We start from the raw sequence: 26,793 nt of genomic DNA, 5'->3' as shown, positions 1-26,793 counted from the left end.
AACGGTTGCAACAAAAATATCTTCCGTATTAAAAAAATAGGCGCACTCTTACACCATGGTCATATTTTATAAGTAAATGGCTTCCTCTTGACGCCAAGCATAAGAACAAAGGAAAAATGAAGAAGTGTAGATCGAATACAGGGCAACAGAATGCGCTCTGGACATTTAGAATACTCTTGTTACTTACGATTTTGTAATAATACAACCCCAAAATGATGGCTTGGCTTAAATTTTCAACTTTCAAACCCCAAACAACTATAAATTGTGTTATTTGGAACGATTACTTTTAAAATCCCCAAAATTCGAGACACTATTTAAAAATCCAGAAATAAAAACAAATCATGAACACATTATGCTTCATTTAATTCTTTATTATTCTTGGGACATTCTTTTTCCTTTGATAAAAAGAAGAGCAGTGACTACCGGTAGAAAATAAAGAGCCTTTCTATAAAGTGCTACGAAAAGAAATTGCAATTATTACTGAAAATGCCAATTCGGTTTGAAATATTGAAGACAAGCCAGACAATAGTCTTCACAATCTTGAAGCAGCCCCACTTCCCTCTGAACCAACGATATGCTGTACCTCCCAGATAATCCTTCAGAAAAGTCCTTCCACATCTTAAACTGCACAGCTGAAAACACCAAGACGTGGGTACAGAACGGGAATGTGAGTGGGGCCCCGCTGTTTCTGGTCTTGCTCCCCAGTTACTACAAAGCAGTCGCAGGACAAGGTAGGACAGGAAAGGCGATCCAGTGATGCCCGGGTGTCTGAGACCCAGAGCGGGACTTTCTCTCCCTCTGGCCTGAGGGTCAGTGGTCTAGTCAGACACAATGGAAGTAAAACTGAAAGGAATCTGAAGAAGAAATTTAAAAAATGAAACGTATGACTCAACATTTTTTACTTTTGGTGAAGTCGAATGGTTTCCACCACTGAGCAAACTGCAGGGCTTTCTTCCTCTGATCCTCAAAGCTTTCCCGGATCCCTTTCCTCCAGAGTCTTGGTTCTATATCCAGCATCCCACCAATGATTTCCTTTTAAAGAATGAGAAAAATATAGACACATGTCTGAAAACAGAATGAAACTATTTCTGTTTATTCGGCTACTAAATATAAAATTAGTAGTTCTCTGTGAGGATGTTCACATTTTACATAAATATTAGTTTCAAGTTAAAAAAATCTTATTTTCCAATATAGAGGTTCCTCAAAAAGTTAAAAATAGAACTACCCTACAATCCAGCAATTGCACTACTAGGTATTTACCTAAAGGATACAAAAATACAGATTCGAAGGGGTACATGCAGCCTGATATTTATAGCAGCATTATCAACAATAGCCAAATTATGGAAGCAGTCCAAGTGTCCACTGACTGATGAATGGATAAAGAAGTGGTGTATATATATACAATGAAATATTACTCGGCCATAAAAAGAATGAACCCTTGCCATTTGCAATAACATGGATGGAACTAGAAAGTATAATGCTAAGGGAAATAAGTCAGTCAGAGAAAGACAATTACATGATTTCACTCATATGTGGAATTTACGACATAAAACAAATGAACATAGCAGGGAAAAGAAGTAAACCGAGAAACGGACTCTTAACTAGAAAGAACCAACTGATGGGAAGGTGGGGGGGATGGGGAAACAGGTGATGGGGATGAAGGAGCGCACCTGTCGTGATGAGCACCGGGTGTTGTATGGAAGTGTTGAGTCACTAAATTCTACAGCTGAAACTAATTTTGCACTGTATGTTAACTAGCTGGAATTTAAATTGGGGAAAAAAATCTTGTTTTCAATTAGTTCTAACGATGCAAACCCTCTAATTCTAGGAGCGCTGGCTGCGTCTCCTGTCAAGCCATTTGTCATTTTGTTGCTTGTTAGTACATCCACCAGAGAGGAGCAAAGGGGAGAAAGAGAGGGTGAACTGTACTTATTCTGGTCCTTCTGAGCTGTTCTGGTAAATGGTATGGAGAAAAAGTTAACCAACATGTAGCAAATATGCACTTTGCTGTTGGACTGCAGGCAAGCTCAGGCTCATGTTCTCTCTACTACCCCATATATTTATAAGCCAGTTTCTTCCACTATTCGCTGGAGATCTTTTTTCAGGAAACAAAATCATATTTTAATACTAATCCGAATAAACTAAGAATTAAAAATTATAAATCACCTTCATTTAAAAGTCACATTCCAAAGCCCTGTAAGAAACAGATTTTGGTTAGTCTGCTTATTATCCTACATGATTTCCTCCTGATTCTCTTCCTGTGCTGTTAGCAACAGAAATTAACGCAACTTAAGCTTGTGAGTTTCCAAGTACACAAGGATATGGGGAAGACCTGTAATGCTTAGAGGGCAACATGGGAAACACTGGACTCGGTCAAATTCTGCATATTCCGTCTGCTTCTATAGGGCATGTGGTGAGATCCTGGACAGCATCTTAACATTTTTTACCAAGAGGACCGAACTGTGTCCAAGCAAGTACCAAATATCATGGGGGATACAAAGAGAACTGACATGAATCTACGTGCCTTCCGAGAACTCATAACAGAATGTGCAGCTGTGGAAGAATAACCCAGCTACACAAAGAACCATCTTAGAAAGCAGAATAAGGTAAATGCCAAGGCTGACTATACGGAGACTCAAAAAAGAAGATTCTATTTTTGGGTAAATCAGAAAAAGCTTCATGGAAAAGGGAACCTTTTTCACTGGGAAACAAATAAAGGGACCAGTAGCAACAATAATTTATGGAAAACATGAGCAGAAAGGCCCAAGCTGTGCTCGATTAAAAGGTCATTTCTAGGACTATTATTGCTCAGACTGTATTACTATTTCAGCAGTCCCATTAATTTCATTCCAGTCCCTGATACAAACTTCAGCAGACCCCAAACGTACGGGCTGTACCCCACGGGGCCATGTGCAGTGGTGAAAGTACCGGCAATCTAGCCCGGCCCTCGGACGCCTGCCCGGGAACCCGGGAACGGTGTGAAACGATAGAGTCTTATATTCTCGGGCTGGATGGTGCTTCACTATACACAAAGGGGTCTACCGCACCCACGAGCGAGGCGCCTGTACCCCTGGTTCTGTCTGAAGCTCAGCTTCTTCATCCGTAAGATGACCAGAGTAACCGTATCTACAGAATGGAGTGCTCCGAACAGAACGTGGCTGTCAGCTCACTCCGAGGGTCAACGGTGTCACCCTTTCCGGCACAAGGCTGGCTGGCTCGACAGGAAAGCAACTCCCAGCACTCTTGACCACGTCCGCAAATGTTTGGTTGCAGAGTGACAATCCGGACTGTTATGAATATTCTGGGATATTTTTATTAATAGTTTCTAGCTTCTTCCACTAAAAATTGGGTGGAACAGTACTCACCAACTTCAGTCTATAAGGTGCCCAAAGTTTTGATTTCCCTTTGAAACAAAAGTGTTACCAAATTGCTAACCTCTGGAATTTTATTAAATCTGTGAGCCTACCTTTCCAAAGTAATGAGGGAATTTGTGTTGATCTTCAATGACATGGGCAAACCCTCCTTGGAGGCCAAAATCCACAGCGAAGTAAGGTAAGCCTCTGGGTACCTAAACAAGCAGATAAATCACACATGAACACAGCCCCAGGCAGAAAGTTCCGCTGAATTCCTTCTCCTGCTCTGAGACATAACAGTAATTAAGCACCCCTTCAAGACAAACGTATATAATAAATTCCCAGTTCTAGAAATACTTAGGCAATGACCTAACTTTCAAAGTAAAACATTTCATTTGGTAGCCTTTCAGCTCTTCATAATATCCAGCAACAGAATCAAAACCACTATTTTCCTGTCTTTGGGGAAAACAGGAAAGAAAAGGTACTAATTTTTTCCTTAGACTACAAAAAGAATAAGGATACGGTTCCCTGCATCTCCCTCACAAAGCAGAACAGGGAGAGGCCCACCCATATACATAGAGCTTTGTTTATAATCTGAGACTTTATTATTTATCAAAGATAAACTAAACCCAGACAATCACAATTTTTTATTAACTAGTGAGATGGGTATAGCAATACTTAGTTTACCAACCTCATTTCAAATGTTCTCCAGGATTAACTATTATCTTTTCATTTCTCCTTCTGTCTATACACACACATACACACACGTAGCCTGAACTCTATCTTGACTGGAAAAGTCCATAATTTCTGGCTTTATCAATCTGTGTCCTTGCAAGTTTTCCCTCCAAGCCCTCATCTGTCACTACACATTATTCAAGTGGGTCCTGATTCCCGCATATAGTCAGCACTTACTCACTTTGACACTGAATCACACGTCTATTCAACTACATGTATTTTATATTGTCCTCAAGAAGGCATGACTTGGAAGGAGACAGTATGGTATGGTGGAAAGACAGTGGTTGTCATGAAATAATATAAAGCAGTTAAGATTAGGACTTAGAGTTGTTCATGTTATAGGAAAAGCATAAGAAAAAAATCAGTTTACAAAATAGTATATAATATAAAATGCAGAGAAGTGGGTAACTGTTTTGTGCCTTTGTATTTTTTCGTATTTTTACATTTTTAAAATATGATAAAGATGTATGACCTAGACAGGAAAAAACAAAGTCAAGAGACAGATAAGGCCTCGACCATAGCTCTGCTTCTTATACCTCTGTAACCCCAGGCAAGTAATTTAACATCTCTGAATCTCATGAGAACTGGGAAGAGCTACGAGGTTCGCTGTGAGGATGAACTAGGAAAATGCACATAAAGTGTCCAGCCCAATGCTTGGCACAGAGAAGGTTCTTCAAACACTACTGTCTTTTCTGTCTTCCAAACAACAGTGCTTTGTCCAAACATGGTGGCCAAAGAGAAAAGAATGGAAGGCTCCATGAGGATATTTCTGTTATCTGAAGAAGATCATCACATGTGAATCATGAACGGGAATGGCTAAAACAATGCTACAGAACCACACCAACTAACACATAGTACTTCTGGGGAGAGACAACTTGAGGAAGCAATCTGTGATGACTCTGCCCCTGCCCTCTGCTCGTATCACACTGTATTTGGCAGAAGAACGGCCCTAAAATATGTCAATGTTCTAATCCCCTATTTGCCATGAATATATTACCTGACTGAGAAGAGGGACCTCACAGATGCGATTAATTTATGGATACTGAAATGAGGGGATATCATGAAATGGGCCCATGTGGGCCCAATGCAATCACAAGGATACTTGTAGGAAAGAGTCCGGAGAGTCAGTGTCAGAGAAAGACCGTGAGGTCCCACAGTGCTGGGTCTGAAGATGAGGAAGGAACCACAAGCCACGGAAAGCAGGCGGCTGCTAGAGGCTGGAGAGGAAGGACACGGATTCTTCTCTGTGGCTTCCAGAAGGAACGCAGGCCTGCGAACACCTTGACTTCAGCCCAGTGAAACCATTTCGTATCTGTGACCTCCAGAACTGTGACAAATCTGCGTTCATCTGTGCCGTCACCAGCAGGAAGTGAACGTACGCACCAAGGGCCTCGACAGCCTGGGACGTAACCGCCTGCTCTCCGCACTCGCACACGAGGCACAGGGACCGCCACGGGCGTGTGTTCTCTCACCGCGCTGCAGAGGGCACAACCGACCGTCCTGCTGGGACGGCTGTCGTCAGGAGGCCCTGTGAAGGCTCCGCAGCAAAGCTCACGCAGCTACCCCTTTGCTCCGCCTGCCCTGACGGCCGCAGGACTTACTACTTCGCTCTCACTCTTGAAAGACGCTGACAGAATTACGGCAAAACATTTTATTGATGGTAAAAAACCAACCAACCAACCCAACCAGTAATATCTGAATTTTCCCCTTTTAATACTCCAGATACTACTCCTGACTTCCTGTAATTGTCCTTGAGTTTGAATGTCTCTGGGTAAACCCAAATTTTCCTTGACATGAACCTTCCTCAGTTTTAAAAATCCCTAAATGTGCTTTTCAATTATAGTTATCACAAAATTAAACTTAAAATCATACTATTTAAAAGTTCAGGAAGAATTCATATGAAATGTTGATAAAATAGCCCTGTGAAAAATGAACACTTTTCTTGACAAGTTAGTTAGGAACATGCTGCTCTACAAGGAACATACAGATCTGCCTTGTAAATTTCCGACCTTCACCCAGACTTCACACAGGCAAAGAAATCAGATCCAGCAAGGAAACAAAATGGGCATAAAAAGAGAAGTTTATCCTCACCACAAAAAAATATAAGTCAACAAAGAATCAGAATGAATTACCACTACATAAATCTCTGCTAGAAGCCAAGGATCTACTTGAAAAAAAAAAAAAAAAAATCACCCCACCCCATGAAGCAGGTAAACACTTTATGAAACTACCAAGGACACAGAGCTTAAAAAGTAAGTATAATGAGGTTCTTCCAGAATAAAAATAACATTAAAGTAAGTCAAAACTGTTCACTTTGTGCTCAGAAACACTTTCATCATTTTAAAAAGACAGTGGCGGGGCACCTGGGTGGCTCAGTCGTTAAGCGTCTGCCTTCGGCTCAGGTCATGATCTCAGGGTCCTGGGATCGAGTCCCGCATCGGGCTCCCTGCTCAGTGAGGAGCCTGCTTCTCCCTCTCCCACTCCCCCTGCTTGTGTTCCCTCTCTTGCTGTCTCTCTCTGTCAAATAAATAAAATCTTTAAAAAAAAAAAAAAACAGTGGAAAGCTTGTTAACTTAAAAAGTGACCTCCTCTGGAATTATTCCTAATACTCGAGTTCTCTTCACAGTTCCATCCACATAATTATTGAATCCTAAAGCTAAGAGCTCATCTGGCTCACTCCCTATCTGCTGTGACTCTCAGATACTAGGCGGTGACTTAGAAAAGGCAATGGCTGGTATCTTTGCAATGCTTCAAAGTAGAATACACAACTACCATTCCCACGAAGATCGGTTTCTCATTTTCCATATTGGTTAAGTTAATATTAAAGCCCTCAAGGTATTTAACTCAAGTATTGTGCACATTTTAAAAACAGACGTAGAACAGGTACTAGACGGTTTACCAGCAAGAAAACTGCATATACAGGGTAGCAAATGGAGAATAACACATTTCTTTTATAATTTCTACTTGGAAGTATTTTCAACGCCATTAATGTCAGGTTATAAAAGAATATTCAGTGGCACTGGAGATGATGAGAAGTGAAAAGCCCAACACAACAGATGGGCCACATTAGGGACCTCTTCCCACAGACTCACAGAAAACAGAAACAAAGAGGGTGTTTGTGGGGGGATGGTTTGTTTTGTTTTTAAATGTACTGTCTGGCCCAATTCACCAGCAAGTAAAGAGAAGACTGTAGACAATGTTTTACCTTTGCATTAAAACCATCTTTAGTAATGCAATGAAATTTCAATCTTTTGACTAAGACACAATAAATGTAATGAGAAATCCTACAAGTCATTTATATCAGGAGTTTGGCTTTCCAAAAGAAGAAACAGAAGAAAAATAGGCTAGTGTCATCTACTAGAACAAAGGTCAGCATATTAAAAAAAAAAACTTATAGGAGCACTGGGTGTTATGCACAAACAATGAATCATGGAACACTATATCTAAAACTAATGATGTAATGTATGGGGATTAACATAACAATAAAAAAATTAAAAAAAAAAAGATTGAAGAAAATTATACTATAAACGTATTTTCCTCCAAAAAAAAAAAAAACTTATAAAAGTTTTAATTTAAATAAAACATTCTGGACTTTGTAGAGTATATGGTCTCTGGTGCAAACTCTCAGCTCCGCCCTTGTGGCATAAAAGCTTCCAAAAACAACACATAACAAAATGGTGTAGCTGTGTTCCAACACAACGAATTTACACACTTGGCAGCAGGACAATTTAGCCCAGGCTGGAGCGCCCCACCCCTGCCCTGGACCAGAAGCCCCCCAGGTCCACGGTCTTCTCTGTTCTGTTCCTAGCTGTCACTCACCAAGCAACCGTACAATAAATAACTTTATGAATAGAAGAACAAAAAGGAATCCACAGTTCTGTTCTATCTCTATTCTATCGATTTTCTATTTCTAGGAAAGAGAGAGGTCATTGCAGGAGTACTCAACTCATGCGTAGCGTGTCGAAGAGATGATCTGCAAATCAAGACTAACTGTGAAACACGGTTAGGAAACTGCCAAAGAATAATGAAGCCATAATCTAACTGAACCACTGTTTTAAAGGAACCTAACAGGGAGTCTTTGTATAAGGAAAAAAAAAAAACCACAAAACAAAAAAAGTGAAGAGGAGTCTGTAGGAAAGCATTTCCCTCATTATAATTCAAGTAACCAGAAGGCCCCTCTCACACTTGTCCCACGGAGGCTGCAAAGTCCATGGCAGGAGCCCCTCCAGCTGGGGGTGATCCTGCCATCAAAGTGACCTTTGATCACTCAGCCAAATGGTCTCTTTCTCAAATAAGATGTGAAAAGTAATGAAGATCCTAAACACCAGGATCACTTCTTATATTGGGGGGTGGGGGGGATACTTACAGATTTTCTGATATCTTTTGAAGAGAGATCAATCAATTTCTTGTTCATGGACCATTCTTCATCAGATTCCATTATGGCTTTCTAAGAAATAGCCATTTATTAATGAAAAAATAGTTTATAAGCAAATACAAAGAGATTAAAAATAAAGTAATACAATGAATTAATCACAGAACATATTACACATGGTAGTTCATTATTTTGAATGGGTTAAGGCTTCAATTTCTGTTATTTAAAATTGGGCCTTCTTGACTTTTTTTAAAGTCCTATCTTTAGCCAAGATATTATTTTACTCATTCTTAATTCTTGTAGTAACTTCAAGACCAACTTTACATGACAAACACAATCCTTAATAAGACTAAGCAATTTAACATTAAACATAAGTTTGCAAATATAAAAGTTCACAACTTCCTTATCTCATTCATAAAAACCTACTCAAATAAACTTGTTTCACTGCCCTTTTCCAAAATCAAGAGTAACTTATATGCTCTCTGGCAACCAAGCACTTGAACTATCTCTGGCCCTATAACAAGTAAGAAAAATGCAGGGGAAAAAAAAAAACATAGAAGTGGCATTATAAGACTTTCTAGGCTAAGCAATAGAACTAGTATTTACGGTAAAGAAATATTTAATAGAAAATCCAGGATTATGAGTATAAATACTCTCGTTTTTGTACGGTTATCATTATTAATGAAGCAAATTTTAAACATAAAATTAACATTCAAATAAGCACTATTTAAAAACATCAAATATACTGCTGTTCCATATTAAAAGGCATGGGATGCTGCCTGTGTTGACACCGTAAGGTAGCGCATTCAACACAGAACTGATGCCAACAGATGTATCTTCACTGATCATGTACGAGGTTCAGTGTAGAAGTGAGACAGGACCCTACCGAATGATGACAGCTCTGTCACCCAACATGGGGGACAGTGGCTGTGCCCCGTTCTACCCTACCGCCTCAATGCCGACAGTCACAATCACCTAAGACTCTACCGAAGAAGTACCAAAAAAAAAAAAAAAAATTGAAGAAAAGTACAATAACCTCTTTCCCACCTGATTCTGTTTAACATGGAACTAGCATGGGTTTGGGGATTCTCCGGTTCACTCTCCTACTTTAATAGTATAATCCTTAAAATCAAATAGTTGTTTTGAAAAATCTCTAGAGAGGGGCACCTGGGTGGCTCAGTCAGTTAAGTGTCTGACTCTTGATCGCAGCTCAGGTCATGATCAGGGTCCTGGGGTCAAGCCCCACGTCAGGCTCCGTGCTCAGCAGGGAGTCTGTTTGACAATTCCTTCTCCCTCTCCCGGTGTCCCCTCCCCTTCTCATGCATGGGCGCGCTCTCCCTCTCTCAAATAAATAAATAAGTCTTAAAAAAAAAATCTCTACAGAGAAAGTAGATTTTCACCACCTCATTAACCTTAACAGGTCTAATAATCCTTCTCACTGGGATGTACAGTCCACATTCATGAACTCGACCATCCTATATTGTATAAATGTTGCATTGGAAAGTCTTAAACCCCCTCACAAACATGACCTCCTTTGTTCACTGCACATGTTACTAATTCATACGTGGTTCGACACATAAGCATTTACGTTAGTCTATGAGTTACTCTGCATTCAGCTCAGTATCAAACGACGCTATTCAGTAAAAGCTGCCTGAATATTACAATGACACTTAACTGATTAAAAACTCTAGTAATTATATGTTCAAAAATGTACGTCAAGATCAGACACTGCTTTCTTCTTACCAACAGCATGATGAGGGACTAACTACTAAGAGTAGTTACTTATCTCAGCAGTCGTAACCTGCACCGTCTGCGTGTAACTATCATCGGGTCTTGCGAATTTCAGGAGGTTTTTGAGAACTAGGACTATAATTTTGACTTGAAAGTACTTCAAGGTAAAACCCTGAATTTCATTTGAGAAATGAGAAATTAAAATAGAAATTATAAATGACCATTTGACAGTTTATTCATACTTATAAATAAGCATGCTTTTTAAAGGTCAAAATCCCAAATGTCTCTGTACAGAAATTTGTAATACAGCAGAATCTTTTCTGTGCGTTACTTCATTTCTTTAGAGAAAGTTTGATCTAAGTATATAGGGAGAAAAAAAATACAAGAAAAAAGGTAACTGTATTCGTAAAACAGCAAGGTAGTAAAAAAGTATGCATGCAAAGACTATCCCCAAATACCTTAAAATAGATGGGAGCCATCTCACCCACTTCCTTTGGGAGAGGGATGCACTCATAAACCATATGACAATGCTTCTTCATGCCCATGTGTGTTTCTAAAAAGATGCAGTCCAGTCCTTTATCTTCAAACATCTTTACCAATGATTTTCGGAACATCTGAAGAAAGGAACATGGCTAGGTAAATAAAGCACTTAGAAAAAAATACAAAACATGAAAACAATAAAAGGTAAACTCAATCCCTTTAAAATAAAAAATAAGTAGTAAACAATGTTTAAATTTTATACTGTTACCTTACTTTACTTTCTAAATCTACTACATAATTTCACATATTTAAGCAACTTTTTTTTAAAATTGGAACTACTCTGCACAGTTTTATGTACATATTGGAAATGGTTCCAATAAACTAAAATAAGAAAAGAAAAGAGAAAAATCAAACTCAAGTAGTAAAATATGCAGAACTGACAGTAAAATCAGAGGAAAACATCCACAAGCCAAAAAAGGTCCTTCTAGAAGGTAGGCGTGGAATTTCCTGCCAATCTGCCTGCCTGCACTCACAGCATCTTCATCAGCTGGTTCCCATGTATGTCTGCTGACCCTTCACTGGTCACTTTGCATATTCAAGTGGTCCCCTATTTTCACGGAGAATCGTGTCCTAGCAAGTGTGTGAAAGTCAAACATGCTAAAGTTGAAAAGGAAGAGTGTTTCCTTTTCCCAAAGAACTCAACATTATCATACAACCCCTACTTCTTACTATCTTCTACTTGTTTATTTCCTGATTTATTTCACATGCCTAAGCCTGAGGGACAGTTGTTTGTGGAGCTCAGACATGCAGTCCAGAATGTCCACATATACTCAGGGGACAGCCCGTGTAGAGCAGGATGAAGCCAGGGGTTACAAGACAGGGGACCAGGCTGAAGACTGGGAGCCAGAAGCCAACTCCCCAGCACCACCAAGGTGTCTAAGAATCCTAAATTCAAACGTGGCCTTGTAGAGTGTCACATGTTTGTAAAGTGCTAGGATATTGGTCTAAGCGGGAGGAAGAAGCATTTTTTACTTAGATTTGTCAGCTGATTTATAACTTCTAAATATTTTAATTAAATTTTTAAATTATGATTGTAGATCACATGAAGAAAATACAGAGAGGTCCCATATACCTTTAACCCAGTTTCCCCCAATGGTAACGTGTTACAAAACCACAGTCCAATAGCACAACCAGGATACTGACATGGATACAGTCGAGATACACAGCAACTCGAGCCCCGTGGGGATCCCCCCCACTGCCTGCTCACAGCCACGCTCACTCCCTCCACGGCAGCAACCTCCAGTGCGCTCTCCCCTTCTGTAATCCTGGCATTTCCAGAACGTTACATAAATGCAATCACATCATCTTTTGAGGTTGCTGCTCTTCACTCGGCATGACACCCCCGGAGATTCAACCAGGTTGTCGTTCAGACACTGCCCAGGGACGGCCACGGGGAGATGGGTGTGCAGGCTCCCCACTCAGCCTCCACTGACACCAGGAACTGGGAGAGGCTACGGTTTACGGCTGCGTAGGGGACAGGAGTTCTGGGATTCCACCAGGTCTCTGATAATCACTTATTACTGATCACTCGTCGCTTTTCTGTTTTGTATTCATTTTATAAAATAAGAGCAAGTAGAAAAAAACAAGAAATCAAGTAACTGTAACTTGACGTCAACTAGAAAGATACCTAGTAAGCAATGGATACAGGATTTGCTTTTCATTTCTGACCACAGCTACAGAGAAATTCAACACAGTCTCTTTAGACACTCCATTTGCTGTTAAACTCAAAGTCTTGGCTAATAGCCTGTGGGGCGGCAGACTTCCCACCTATAATCTCATTACAAGGTGACTGTGAGATAAATCATTACAGATGATTAAAGATGACTGTTTCCCCTTTGAAAAATTCTCTGACTTTGGTACTATATAAAATCAAATTAATGGAGATAGTGCACCCACAATTGAGCTTAAGTTATTATAAAAAATAATAAGATAGAGGGGCGCCTGGGTGGCTCAGTCGTTAAGCGTCTGCCTTCGGCTCAGGTCATGATCCCAGGGTCCTGGGATCGAGCCCCGCACCGGGCTCCCTGCTCGGCGGGAAGCCTGCTTCTCCCTCTCCCACTCCCTTTCTCACTGTCTCTCTCTCTGTCAAATAAATAAAGAAAATCTTTAAAAATAATAATAAAATATAAACTACTGGCAGGCATAGATATCTATCTACCTGGTAAAACTGATCAAATTTTGCAGTTGCCAAGGCCCTAATCTAATTTCTGCAAATAAAAAACCCCCTCCCCAAAAAAGCTGTTTTCATTAAACTGTTTCACTTTCCTCTTGCTGAGCAAAAAGAAGACTAAATTTCCCAGCCCTTCAGGGGCTTAGGTGGGGCCATACTTATTCTGGGCAATGGAGCGCGTGTAGAAATGACAGCACCGCTATGTGACGAGTGGCTTCTGCATCACTTGAGACAGTTAAGGGTAGTGTGCCTGTTGTACTCATTCTCTTTCATCCAAGGGGCTCAAAGAGAAGACCCCCACCACGGGAGAGCCTTGTCATGGAAGGGGCCTGGATACCTGATTTTATATCTAGAGGCAATCTGCCCTGGAGAACTGCCCAACCCACCCTGCAATAGGACAGAAGAAGTTAACTTTTGGGAGGCCTGGGTGGCTCAGTCAGTTTAGCGTCTGCCTTCGGCTCAGGTCATGATCTCGAGCCCTGCATCGGGCTCCCTGCCCTGGGGGGAGTCTGCTTCTCCCTCTGCCCCTCCCCCCGCTCATGCGTGCTCGCTTACTTTCTCTCAAACAAAATCTTTAAAAAAAAAAAAAGAAAAAGGAAAATTACTACTAGGATAGAACTACATATTTGAAAACTAAGCTTTTTTGAAGAAGGTAGAAAGTGGATAAAAAGCAATACCAGCTGCAACAATGTAAATTTAGCTAATCTGAACATATCTCACAGACCTGACTTCATGTTTGCTCACAGCCCTTTCCTGCTTTAACTGTTTGAATGCTCGTTCTAGATACTCTCTGGACAACACTGAAGAAGACAGACTCCAGAGGTCATCAATTAAAAATGAAAACTCGGAAGACCTAAATTAACAGTGATACAGGAATTGCTCAATATTATATATAAACATCATACAAATAGTTTCGAGGAGGACACACACACACACACATTGAAGTACTTCTCCTCTCTGCATATAAAAGCCTTTAATTTAAAAATAAGAGTTTAATGACATAATTTAAGGTTATCCACTCCACTAAAGCAGGATTTTCCCGAAGCTCACTATAACACATACACTATACATATTGAAATAATATTCATTCTTTAAGTTATATGAAAACCAAACATTGAAGAAAGTTTTTTAGTTCATTATTATAAGATACGAAAACTATTCTATGCTTCAGAGAGATAGAGATACCCCATGTTATGGGGATGACATAAAATTTCCATATTTCTAGTAGAAAAAACTCCATCCATTGGGTAATCACTATTTTCCACATTTCTAAATTATGACTATTCACCCAAGTGCCATTCCTCATTTAGTTAAACACATCTGGACTAAAATATCTTACAATATATCTAAGTAAGCTATACGACAGAGTGTTGCAATTCTTTTTTTTTTTTTTAAGATTTTATTTATTTGAGAGAGAGAGAGAGAAAGAGCGAGAGCAAAAGCAGGGGGAAGAGTCAGAGGGAGAGAGAAGCAAGCTCCCCACTGAGCAGGGAGCCCGATGCAGGACTTGATCCCAGGACCCTGGGATCATGACCTGAGCTGAAGGCAGATGCTTAACCAACTGAGCCACCCAGGTGCCCCGAGTGTTGCAATTCTTAATTAGTATAAAGTCACATTACAACAATTCAGGTAAATATAAGTACAAAATTTTGAAATGAAAATTAAAGTATTTTACTTGAAACTATCAAAGCTACTTAGGATTGATCATATAATATCAATACTATAATTTATTCAAGTTTTCTAAATAGAGCATGTCTAAAGATAAAGTTATCCCACGATAAATATTATGAGATAGAATACAACATATATATTTAACTCTACCCTTCATGGAGTGACCACTCAAAAATAATTTTTACAATTATTAAAGTAATTTTTAAAAGAGTAACTAGAGTAATTAAAGTAATTTTTAAAACCGTCCAAACTTAAGAGAACAGAAAGACTGAGAGAAGATTCACCGAAAATCAGACCACCCCATAATATCGGACTTAAACACTGGAAAGCTGGTTCACACCTGCCTGGTGTGTGGTGGGGGCTGGTTAGCAGGGAGGGTGTGAGAAGGAAGCCACGCTGCACTGCAGAATCCTCAGGAGGCTCAGGAACTGGCAGCACCAAGTTGTTACAGTAGAGTGAAGGGGCAGCAAAAAAGCAAATGGCATGGATGAAAATCTTTGAAAACAAGCAATTAACACGCCGATACCCTCCTGACACTGGCAGGACACTACAGGATTACTCTTGGGAGAAGGTACACAGTAAGGCTGCTGGGCTGGGAAAACCAGACACAGCTGAGAGCATACAGTTTGAAAACGGGCATGACAGGAGATACTTAGGGTTCAAATTCTACCACCCCAGCCTTCTTCCCCAACTCAGCTGCCAGGACACTAGCAAGATGTCTTAGATGCACTTGGTAAGACAGAAAGAGTGGTCTCTGAAGAGTCTGATCGCCCCACGGAAGAGACCTAACAGTCCAATTCTGGAGGTTTCCCAGGGAAACGGCCCCATCACACCACTCAGCAGTGAAGCCCAGTGTACATAAGGACCCCACCACCACACCACTCACCTGGGATACTTAAAAAATGGACCTAGGGTGTCTGACTATAACATAAGCTCAAACATACCTGTCAAACTGGTAAGAGTAACTTTAAAGGGGACCTAAGTTTCACTATACATATTTAATGAAACTAAAAATTTGGATCTTATTCAGTCAAAATCTGTGATTATTCCCACATGCTGTGCTGAAATTTATCTTTGCATTTTCTATTAAATAAGATCTAAAATTAAATTTAAATGTTACTAGAGGATGGAGATAAAAATCACTTAAAAGAAGTGGCTCCTTCATTTGTAAACAGTATTTTTTCCTAAGTCAAATAATTTTTGTTATATATTCTCTAGAAGGGGCAAATAACCGTAAGGATATTTAACAGGCATAATTAATTTGAAAAAAATTTTAAAGATATTTTGAAGTAATCTCTACACCCAATGTGGGGCTTGAACTCAAAACCCCAAGATCAAGAGTTCACACACTCCACTGACTGAGCCAGCCAGGTGCCCCAATTTGAATTTTTGTACATATTTGAAAATAAGAACAAAAATCCCCTTATTTCTTTAAATAAGCTAGAATCAGATACTTTATTTGTTCACCATCTTATACTAATTTATAACTTGTAAGAATTTCTTCTTTTATCATAAGAAAAGAGCCATAATGCTATTATTTGTATTAAATAACTTGGCTTTTATCCCTCATTCAATTTTCCATAATGCATATGGCTCACAAAATCCACTAAATTATAATGTAACCTATATGAGAATATACCATATCTTTGGGCAGAAGCAATGATTTTATCTCTGCATTTCTCATAACACCTAGATTATCTTATATTCATGTACTCAATGTCTCCTGAACTGAATGAATTTCTTCTTTATCCACCTCAATGTTTTCCACCAAGTAGCTTAATTTCTTACAGAAATATAAAACACACAGACTAGATTCCTATATTACTTAAAATCTTTTTGGCACTATATTTTGCTCTAAGTTAAATCAGTTTTGCATGTATAAATTTTTTAAAGACATTCCAAAAAAGTCTCAAAATAATTCTGAAAACCAAATTTGCATACTTTCTACTTTAAATTATTTACTGCACTGGCATCCACTACTAGAAAAAAGTTTTTTTCACATCAAATATTTTTGTCCACATTCTTGCCCCTACTCGGCCACAGATTCATTGAAACAGTGTGCCCTTTACCTTTCACAGCATAAACTGAAAGATTACAAGGAGTAAGAGAGTGAATTTGGTAATATGCAGTCAAAATATCTCCTCTTCCGGGTGTTATGCTGAGCGAAATAAGTCAATCAGAGAAAGACATGTATCATATGACCTCACTGATATGAGGAATTCTTAATCTCAGGAAACAAACTGAGGGTTGCTGGAGTGGTGGGGGGTGGGAGGGAGGGGTGGCTGGGTGATAGACATTGGGGAGGGTATGTGCTATGGTGAGCGCTGTGAATTGTGCAAGACTGATGAATCACAGATCTGTACCTCTGAAGCAAATAATACATTATATGTTAAAAAAAGAAGAAGAAGATAGCAGGAGGGGAAGAATGAAAGGGGGGAAATCGGAGGGGGAGACGAACCATGAGAGACGATGGATTCTGAGAAACAAACTGAGGGTTCTAGAGGGGAGGGTTCTAGATGGAGCACTGGGTGTTATACGCAAACAATGAATCATGGAACACTACATCAAAAACTAATGATGTAATGTATGGTGATTAACATAACATTAAAAATTTTTTTTTAAATATTTCCTCTTTCAGCATCTTTGTCAGCATGATACAAAGACTAAGTATACAGTCTCTTCTGAAGTCTTACAATTGTCACATTTTCTAACTAGGGTTCCCTGTAACCCCTACTCAATTTCAAGTATTAGAAAAACAAGAGCTTTCTTTCTTTTCTTTTTTGGTCATTATGAGGTCTTGAGATAATTCAGGAGCAATTTCACCCATGTTGTGCCTTTCAGTTTCTTACAGAATCAGCCACACACACATACACACACACACACACACGAAATGGAGTACATGGAGTACAGCAGGGAAATAAAATTAAAAGGTAGTGAGTGGTGAAAACACCATGATCCACAGGTATACACAACTAGGAAAATGTGTACAAATGTGTAAGTTCAGAAAGTAAGATCACTGGACAAAGGTATAAAAACCCACTGGAATTTGTAACGATAGTCTGTAAGACTGCTCATGAGCATTACAAGGATGAGCATGAGCACGCTGACCTGAATTTCCTCCCAGACGTCTTCATCCAGTAAGGTGGCCGCTCTGTGGTGCTGCAAAGGGACTATGAGGCAGTGCCCCTCGGTGAGAGATCGGAAGTTGGGTAAACATAAATAAACCTATGGGGAAAAAATTGCAAAGTGAAATGTTATTGTATTTACTCTCCACTGTGACAAATGAGCCATGGGAAACATGGCTAAAGTTTAATAAGGTTTACTTGTTTACAAGCAATGTATTTTATTTCAATGTTTTTAAAGATACCTGATATTTTTCTAAAACTTGTAAAGGCCATGAAGATAGATTTTAATAAACTGCAAATTTACAGCACAAGTCTCAATTTTAACTGTTATATGTATATCTGAGATTGAGCTTACCCAAGGGCAAAATGAATGACACTTTTTCCTTATTCTGAGAAAGCTTTTTGCTTCTTGAAACAACACAATTTTTGGCAAGAATGAAAAAATACATGAGTTGGTAATGATAGAGAAGTCTAACTGGTGCCTATTTATCAGAGAGTCCTTCTCTCATTGGCTGAGCAGAGAATTAACCCAACTGAGAGAGAAAGGAAATGTGCTCTGCAGGGCTTTACTGCTTTGGTTAAGTTCTATTTAAATACATGTATTACCTTCAAATTGGTGCTATTTTTTTCACTATACACAAACTGTCTTTTTAAAAAAGGTCAATTAGTATGTATGTAGTGAGCAGTGTTCATGAGGAACATAAATAATATTCTGCAAAGGGGCTTGGTCTTATTTTCTATTATTTTTTTGTTAGGTTTTGGCTAGAAATATTTTGTATGGCAGACAATATTATTTAACAAAATAATGCAAAATTTTAAAGCTTTGCTGAGAGAGGACAAAGTAGGAGTGGATACAGAAATTAACCTAAATTTATAGTAAAATCATAACCACATTCAAAGTTAAAAACATCAGTACTGATTCATTAATTGTACCAAATTTACAACTTGTAAATTGCTTACTACTGTCAGATGTTAATAATAGAAGAAACTGGACATGGTGTATATGGAACTCTGTACTGTCTTTTTAATTTTTCTGTAAATCTAAAACTATTCTAAAAAACAAAGCTTACACCCAAAAAACAAATAATCCAGTCAAAAGAATGGGCAGAAGACAGGAACAGACACTTCTCCAAAGAAGACGTACAAATGGCTAACAGACACATGAAAAAATGTTCATTATCATTAGCCATCAGGGAAATTCAAATCAAAACCACACTGAGATACCACCTTACACCAGATAGAATGGCAAAAATTAACAAGGCAAGAAGCAACAAATGCTGGAGAGGTTGTGGAGAAAGGGGAACCCTCTTACACTGTTGGTGGGAATGCAAGTCGGTGCAGCCACTTTGGAAAACACTGTGAAGTTCCTCAAAAAATTAAAAATAGAGCTACTCTATGACTCAGCAATTGCACTCCTAGGTATTTACCCCAAAGACACAGATGCAGTGAAAGGAAGGGTCATATGCACCCCAATGTTCATAGCAGCAATGTCCGCAATAGCCAAACTGTGGAAAGAGCCGAGATGCCCTTCAACAGATGAATGGATAAAGAAGATGTGGTCCATATATATACAATGGAATATTATTCAGCCGTCAGAAAGGATGAATACCCAACTTTTACATCAACATGGATGGGACTGGAGGAGATTATGCTAAGTGAAATAAGTCAAGCAGAGAAAGTCAATTATCATATGGTTTCACTTATTTGTGGAACATAAGGAATAGCATGAAGGGCATTAGGAGAAGGAAGGGAAAAATGGGGGGGATAATCAGAGGGGGAGACAAATCATGGAAAAATGGGGGGGGTAATCAGAGGGGGAGACAAACCATGAGAGACTATGGACTCCGAGAAACAAACTGAGGGTTCTAGAGGGGAGGAGTGTGGGGGGATGGGTTAGCCCGATGATGGGTATTAAGGAGGGCACGTACTGAATGGAGCGCTGGGTGTTATACGCAAACAATGAATCATGGAACACTACATCAAAAACTAATGATGTACTGTATGGTGACTAACATAACATAATAAAATAAAATTTTTAAAAAAGTAAAGCACAGTGTTAAGACAAGGTGGAAGAAGACTTTTATTTTTAAAAAAGGAGGGAGAAGGGAGGGACAGCTGATGATCACAACTTATTTCTAACTCTGTGACTCTAATCAGTACTAATACAGCTTCATTAATATATCTGCTTTGAAGACATCAATTTTAAGTATCAGAAATTCAGGGTGATGGAGAATTACTGAATTGCTTTGAAATACTATTTGTTGTTTCAACTAAATGGCAAAGTAATTCCTTAGAAACTCAAAATCATATATGATTAACTTAGGTAGTAACTAAAAGGAATAATTCGTTATTGTTTATTCAGATGAATTAAATGACCCATTAGTCAGATATTGTAGGACACGGAAGAAATTCCTTCTAATCAATATTTCTACATTAAAATACTCCAAGACAAAAGGCTGAATGTCGATGGTAGTTTCTAGAGCAAAGGTAGCACAATAAAGCATAGGTGGGGAAAGGAGAGGCTCAAGTGGTTTTTTAAATGAAACCAAAGTGCAAAGACAAGTCCACAAGGGAACAAACAGATCAGCCAACTCTTGGGAAGTTACAGGCAAAGAGAAGGATTTAATACCATTAGACAAGACTGCTTGGAAAGTATGGGTTACCCCACTGCAGAAGAGGACCACCAAGGAAAACAGGGAAAGGCAGGTTGTAAGAAACAGAAAATGTCTGTTCACTGGCCAGCCGTCTGCTTTCACAAGTGGACTGAGAAATGCCCACGCTGGGATGCAGCCTACCCAGCAGCCTACCCAGCAGGAAGCCAACAGCAGGTCCGTGCACTCAGCTCCTGTGTGCCTCCCTGGACGCAGCCCGTCCCCAGCACCGGGGACATGAAGAACCCACTGGAAAAACTCCAAACTTCCCCTCAAGTACGTAGGAAACATTTAAGTGTCACTTTATGTTTGATCTGTTCCCCCACTTTTTAAAGATGGGGATCAGACTGAAGAGGAATGAAATATGTATAATGTCATAATTACAAAAATTTTACTGTTTATGTAAAAGTCTGGAAAATAATTCAGACAAATTAATACAAGTAACTGGTTATGGTGGGGGTTTTTTTAATTGAATAAATTTTAAATGGGAGTTTTACATTTACCTTTTTGGTAAAGTTTGGAAGGAAAGAAAGCAGCAGAAGAAGGGTAAGGAAATAAAGAAACCAAAATATAAACTGGTAAGTCAACAGTCTTAACAACCTACAAATATTAAAGACTAGAGTTGGAATGGAAACACCAAAGCCAGTTCATTGGATACATAAGGTGTATGTCACATGTATGTGAGAAACAAATTAATAAATAAACACGCGTATGTACGGTGCCCAAACTATCAGTTCCTGAACTAGCACTCATTCATTCAACTTCCTCTCCCACTCCACTCCAGCTACCCTGGCCTCCCCGCTCGGTGAATGCCAAGCGCATGCTCTCCTCAGGGCTCCTCACTCACTGATGCCCCGGACCTGAAACAGGAGTCATTCCGATCTTCATGTTGCTTGCTCCTTCTATCTTTCATAGCTTTACTAAAATACCTCCTCAAAGGGGCCTTCTGACCACTGTCTCAAAAAGTCCCATCATTTTGGGGCACCTGGGTGGCTCAGTCGTTAAGCATCTGCCTTCGGCTCAGGTCATGATCCCAGGGTCCTGGGATCGAGCCTCACGTCAGGCTCCGCACTCAGTGTGGCATCTGCTTGAGATTCTCTTCTCCCTCTGCCCCTTCCCCTACACTATCTAAAATAAGTAAATATTTTAATAAAAAAATTAAATAAAAATAATAAAATAATAATTTAAGGGGCGCCTGGGTGGCTCAGTTGTTAAGCATCTGCCTTCAGCTCAGGTCAGGATCCCAGGGTCCTGGGATCGAGCCCCACAGTGGGCTCCCTGCTCAGCAGGAAGCCTGCTTCTCCCTCTCCCACTCCCCCTGCTTGTGTTCCCTCTCTCGCTGTGTCTCTCTCTGTCAAATAAATAAATAAAATCTTTAAAAAAAAAAAAAAAAAGTCCCATCATTTTATCCCATTTCCACGCTTTATTTGCTTTAGGACAACACTTTTCTTCAGTTAGGACAATTATTACTTTATTTTCTGCCCTATTTTACTACAACACAAGCTCCAAAAGTACATCTGAGTCTACTTTTCCCCAGTTACTAATAAGGGTCTCGTATGTATCAGGTACACAATAATTATTTTCTTATATTTAAGTGTAAGTCGCCAAATATTTCTTGAAGTGACTACAAACACATATTCTTGATATACAATGGGATATATGTTTGGTAAACAACGGGCTACATGCTTAGTGTACAATGATGACTAAGACTTACTTTTTGTTCTTCATAGAACTTACAGACTATTAGGAGAGGGACTCAATAAGTGAGTAAAATACAGTAAAATTTTTCGAATAATGAGATATTCTATGAAGAAACAAATAGGTTCTTTGAGAAAGTAAGGAAAGAAGCAGAAACCACTTTAGCCTGAGTATTTCTGAAGTGATTTTAATACTAAGTATCAAGTGCCGACCATGGAAATAAGGTCACAGAGCTGGTGAAGGGCAGAGCCAGAAGCCGAGTCCAGCTGGGCCGGCTCCAGAGTTCAGAGCCTCAAGCACTTGCCAATTTTGCTTCTCTAACAGGCAGAATCACACAAAATGTGAGCTTCATGTCACCTAAATATTTACACTCGCTCTAAAAAAGATTCTAAGAATCATGGGAAGTTAGAAAAGAAAAATATTTGAAACACAGAATAAGAAAAGACAGACTGGAATCCTCTAAGCGTCTCAAGAAAGAGGCAAATCTGCACAAAGCACTACATCACTTCCTCAGGGCAATAAATGTTCTATTTCTTACCTTAACACCTATGGCAACAATGAGGTGCTTGGGAAACTGAGAGCTGTCCAAACAATACAGACATCTTTCCATTTGTGCAGCCAGACTCTGGTGCTCGGCAATTGCTTTCCTCCTCTGGTTCTCTTCCTCTTCACCAGAACGTTCTTTCTCAGCTGCTTTGGAGACAAACAGGTCATCGAGAGTGTAATAGTCTCCATCTGTTTTTCCCATAAACTGAAAAACCAAAATAACAGTAGTGGGGAGAAGGCAGTGGTTAATATTTTATTGTACTGTAGCTACTGAAGTCCTATCTGTAAGTTCTACAGTAAAACTTTTAAATTAAAAAAAAAAGAAGAAAAACATGATTAAAAATTTAAGCTTGATTTTCAAGGTCAATCAATCCTCATCAACATCATCATCATCCCAGCTCCAGTTTACCGTGTATCTACCACGTAAAATTTTATGCAGTGTGATTGTTTTATACTTCCCCGCGAGAATGAGACCATTATCGTTTCCATTTACTAGATGAGGAAATTGAACTACGGAGAAGTTAAGAACTTCTTTCATTTTAAAATCAGCATATGCTTCATAGAGAACATAAACATTTTTCAACTCTATCTCCGGGCGGCTTCTCCGCACCTCCCCAAACATCAACTGTAGCCAGGGTGATGCTTTTAAAACACAAATTTTATTTACTTATTTTATTTATGTCCTCAGAGAACTCCACATTGTGAACAGGATCAAGTTCAGGCTCTGTTTTGCCTTCAAAATCATAGAAACAGACAAGCATAATGGTTAAAAGCTGGGACTCTCTATAGAGTCGGAGTGACTGTGGTGAAGTTCTAGCTCCTGTCTGTCTTAGCCTTGGGCAAGTTATTTAAGCTCTCCATGCTCCCTGCACACTTCATTTCCTCATCTCACAATGGTTGTAACAATACTATCTACCTAATAGGTTATCTCGCTTAATCCTCACAACACATGCCTGGCACACAGGAAGGACTCACAAAAGTTGAGCCACCATTACTATTACAATCTTCACAATCTGGCATTGGTGACCTTTCTGGTCACATGTGATTACATCCCTAACTTTAGGCGCTGGTCATCATCCTGTTTTCAGTCCCCCAAAACACTGCTACCTTCAGGCTTCACAACACACTGCTCTCTGACCAATTCTGCCCCCAGCTGTGCCAATCTACTCCCACTCCTTTTTCAATCTGAGGCTTCGATTTAGTTGTTACCTCCAAAAAAGAACTTTCCTGGATCTTCCAAGATCCACTGGTACTGTACTCCCATCAGTTTCATGATGACCACACTTTATCATAACTTCTCATTAACTGGGTTTTTCTTCCATTAGACTAAGTTCTAAGTACTATTAAGTCTACTAAGTACCAAAAGAGAACTGTCTTTTTTATCATCAAATACAAAGCAATAGCAAGATGCTTGGATTTTATCAGACATATAGAAAGATTTGAAAAGAGCTAGAATGGCTGAATTTATGTCAGAAAAAGTAGAATTCAAAGCAAAGAATATTGAAGGAGATAAAAGGTCATTTCACAATGATAAAAGGGTTACACCATCAAGAGGACATAACAATATTGAAATTTATACACCTAATTACTGAGTTTCAAAATATATGAAGCAAAAACCTGATAGACCTGCAGAAGAAAAACACAAATCCACAAATGGAGCCAGAGATTTAAATACCCCTCTTTCAATAATTGATAGAACAAGGAGAAAATCAATAGGCATATTGAAGACCTGAACAACCTATGAACCAGTTTGAACCCTGACACTGACAGAAAGTCTCTCCAACATCAACAGAATACACATTCTTCTCAAGTGCAGAGAGAACATTTACCAAGAGATGACATTCATGGTCATAACGCAAGTCCTAATAAATTTAAAAGGATTCAGGTAACATAAAGTATATGCACTGAGCACAACGGAATTAAATTAGAAATCCCAGCAGAAACACATATGGAAAATTGCCAAGTATTTGGAAATTAAATAGCCCAGTTCCAAATAACCCATGTATCTATCAAATAAATAAGAAAATCAGAAAGTATTTTGAAGTGCAATAAAATACAGGTGAATCTGTGGGCTGTTGCTAAAGCAGTACTGGGAGGGAGAACGGCAGCACCAAACACCTATATCAGAAAACAAGAAAGGCCTCAAATCAATAATAGCAACACCACCTTAAGAAAGCTAAAAAATAAATAAATAAAATAAAATAGAATGTAAACAAGATTTCTAAAATGTCATTATTGATAGAACCAGGTAAAAATTAGAAACTAGGTATGAATTATTAGTAGTGAGGAGTCTCTCCGAGCACATTAGCTTCCTTGTCTATACTAGAATTTATTTTTTATCTTCTACTTTTTCTCCATATTAATCCTTGCATATATCTCTCTATTCCTACAGGTTCATTTATGTGAACTGCCCTGATTTACAATTATTTTAACTTCAGACCTTGATCTCAACTACAAGATATTACATTTTGAAAAATATCAGAACTAGTCACTAATTATTTTCAGAGTGACCAACCATGTGCTAGGTACTAACAGAAACCTTAAGTACTGTCTCATCCAAACATCCCTACAACATAGGAACTGTCATCCTCACTTGTAAGATTTAAAAAACGAGGCTTAAGAGAGACTAAAAACTTCATCAAAATCACACAGCTAGTAAGAGACAGAAGCAGGAATCCAACACAGGTTATCTGACTGTAAAAATGAAGAGTGTATGACATACAGTGAGCCTCTCTCACTTAAGAAATCCATCTTTAAAAGACAGAAAGGGTATATTTTAAATATAGTCTATGAAGCAGCACAGAGAATGAGAAGAGACCTTAAATTTCACCTAGAATAAATACACCCAACTGAGTGAAGGTACTCATCAGAGAGAACACAGACATCGAGTAGGTCCTTCTCTCTGCTGACGTGTATTAGTAGGAGCAGAATACATACTTCCACATGTACCTGTGCCACATATGATATATTGCTATAAAGCACCGTTATTAAAAACCAGCTCATGGGGCACCTGGGTGGCTCAGTCAATTAAGCGTCTGCCTTCGGCTCAGGTCATGACCCCGAGTCCCACAATGGGCTCCCTGCTCAGCGGAGAGTCTGCTTCTCTCTCTCCCTCTGCCCCTCCCCCTGCTCGTGCTCTCTCTCTCTCTCAAATAAATAAATAAAATCTTAAAAAAAAAAAAAAACCATGTCTTTCTCTGATTGACTTATCATAAGTGATCAGGGAATATGTTCAATTCAAATCAAATCCTTTGTATTTGGAAGACAGTACTTCTGTTCTTTAAATCTATGCTCCATGGATGTTGCCAAACTTCTCTGATTTATTCATAGTTTTGAATTAAATAGAGTACAGTCTTGTCTCTTAAATCTGCATAATTCTTCAACACAATACAAAATTGAATTTTCAACATAACTACAATTCCCTCCTATGCCCTCTAATTATTTGAATTTTTCCCATTATCTTCTATTTGGGCTTTGATCCAAAATGCTTTTAATTTATAAATCGTGTACACATCTTCTGTGACCTTCACGCCACCACCTTCCTATACTTGACAACAAAAAATTTTCAATGGACAGAATGTTAACAGAAAGTGGAGAATTGAGTCTACGAAGTGGAAAAGCAAAACATTTGCTGGCGGAAAGGAGGTGAAGAAAGAAAAGAGGGGTATGAAAATAAGACTCTCATCATTTAGACAGACTCCTAAAGAAAGCTGATGGGATGGTATAAGCTGGAGTTCATACATCATATTTTAAAACTCTGAAAATCTCTTTTTCAAACAAGTCAGAAAAATGTGATAAAATAATTATGACATTAAAAAACATCAAAGAAAGGAGCAAAGATCACCAAAAGCGATCTATAGATTCAACACAAAGCCTATCAAAATCCCAATAATGTTTTCTGCAAAAATAGAAAAACCCATCTTAAAATTCATATGGGATGGACCTCAAGGGACTACAAAGAGACAAAATAATCCTGAAAATGAACAAAGGTAGAGGTCTCACACTTCTTGATTTTAACACTTACTGCAAAGCTACAGCAACCAAAACGGTGTAACAGACCAATGGAATAGAAGAGAGAGCCTAGAAATAAGCCCTCTCATATATGCTCAAAATATTCTCATCAAGGGTGCCAAGACCATTGAAAGGGGAAATGACAGTCTCTTAAACAAATGGTGTCGGGAAAACTGGATATTCACACGCC

General features: G+C 39.0%; 1 protein-coding gene across 2 annotated transcripts in view; it reads right to left on the bottom strand.

Moving 5' to 3' along the window:
- Positions 1–346: 346 nt before the first annotated feature.
- CWF19L2 (CWF19 like cell cycle control factor 2) overlaps positions 347–26,793 on the bottom strand; it is a 119,956-nt gene continuing 93,509 nt past the window's right edge. For both annotated transcript variants that reach the window (XM_078059064.1, XM_036067852.2), the window contains exons 14-19: positions 22,585–22,797; positions 17,681–17,797; positions 10,650–10,805; positions 8,455–8,535; positions 3,467–3,568; positions 347–1,032 (exon numbers count right to left, since the gene is read on the bottom strand). In XM_078059064.1, the coding sequence (XP_077915190.1) occupies positions 889–1,032; positions 3,467–3,568; positions 8,455–8,535; positions 10,650–10,805; positions 17,681–17,797; positions 22,585–22,797 (813 nt within the window). In that variant the 3' untranslated portion in view covers positions 347–888. The remainder of the gene's footprint in view (positions 1,033–3,466; positions 3,569–8,454; positions 8,536–10,649; positions 10,806–17,680; positions 17,798–22,584; positions 22,798–26,793) is intronic.

The sequence above is a fragment of the Halichoerus grypus genome, chromosome 11 (assembly GCF_964656455.1).
Source record: "Halichoerus grypus chromosome 11, mHalGry1.hap1.1, whole genome shotgun sequence".
Classification (NCBI taxonomy): domain Eukaryota; kingdom Metazoa; phylum Chordata; class Mammalia; order Carnivora; family Phocidae; genus Halichoerus; species Halichoerus grypus.
Note: the sequence above shows the minus strand (reverse complement) of the source record. Positions and strands in the feature narration are given on the sequence as shown.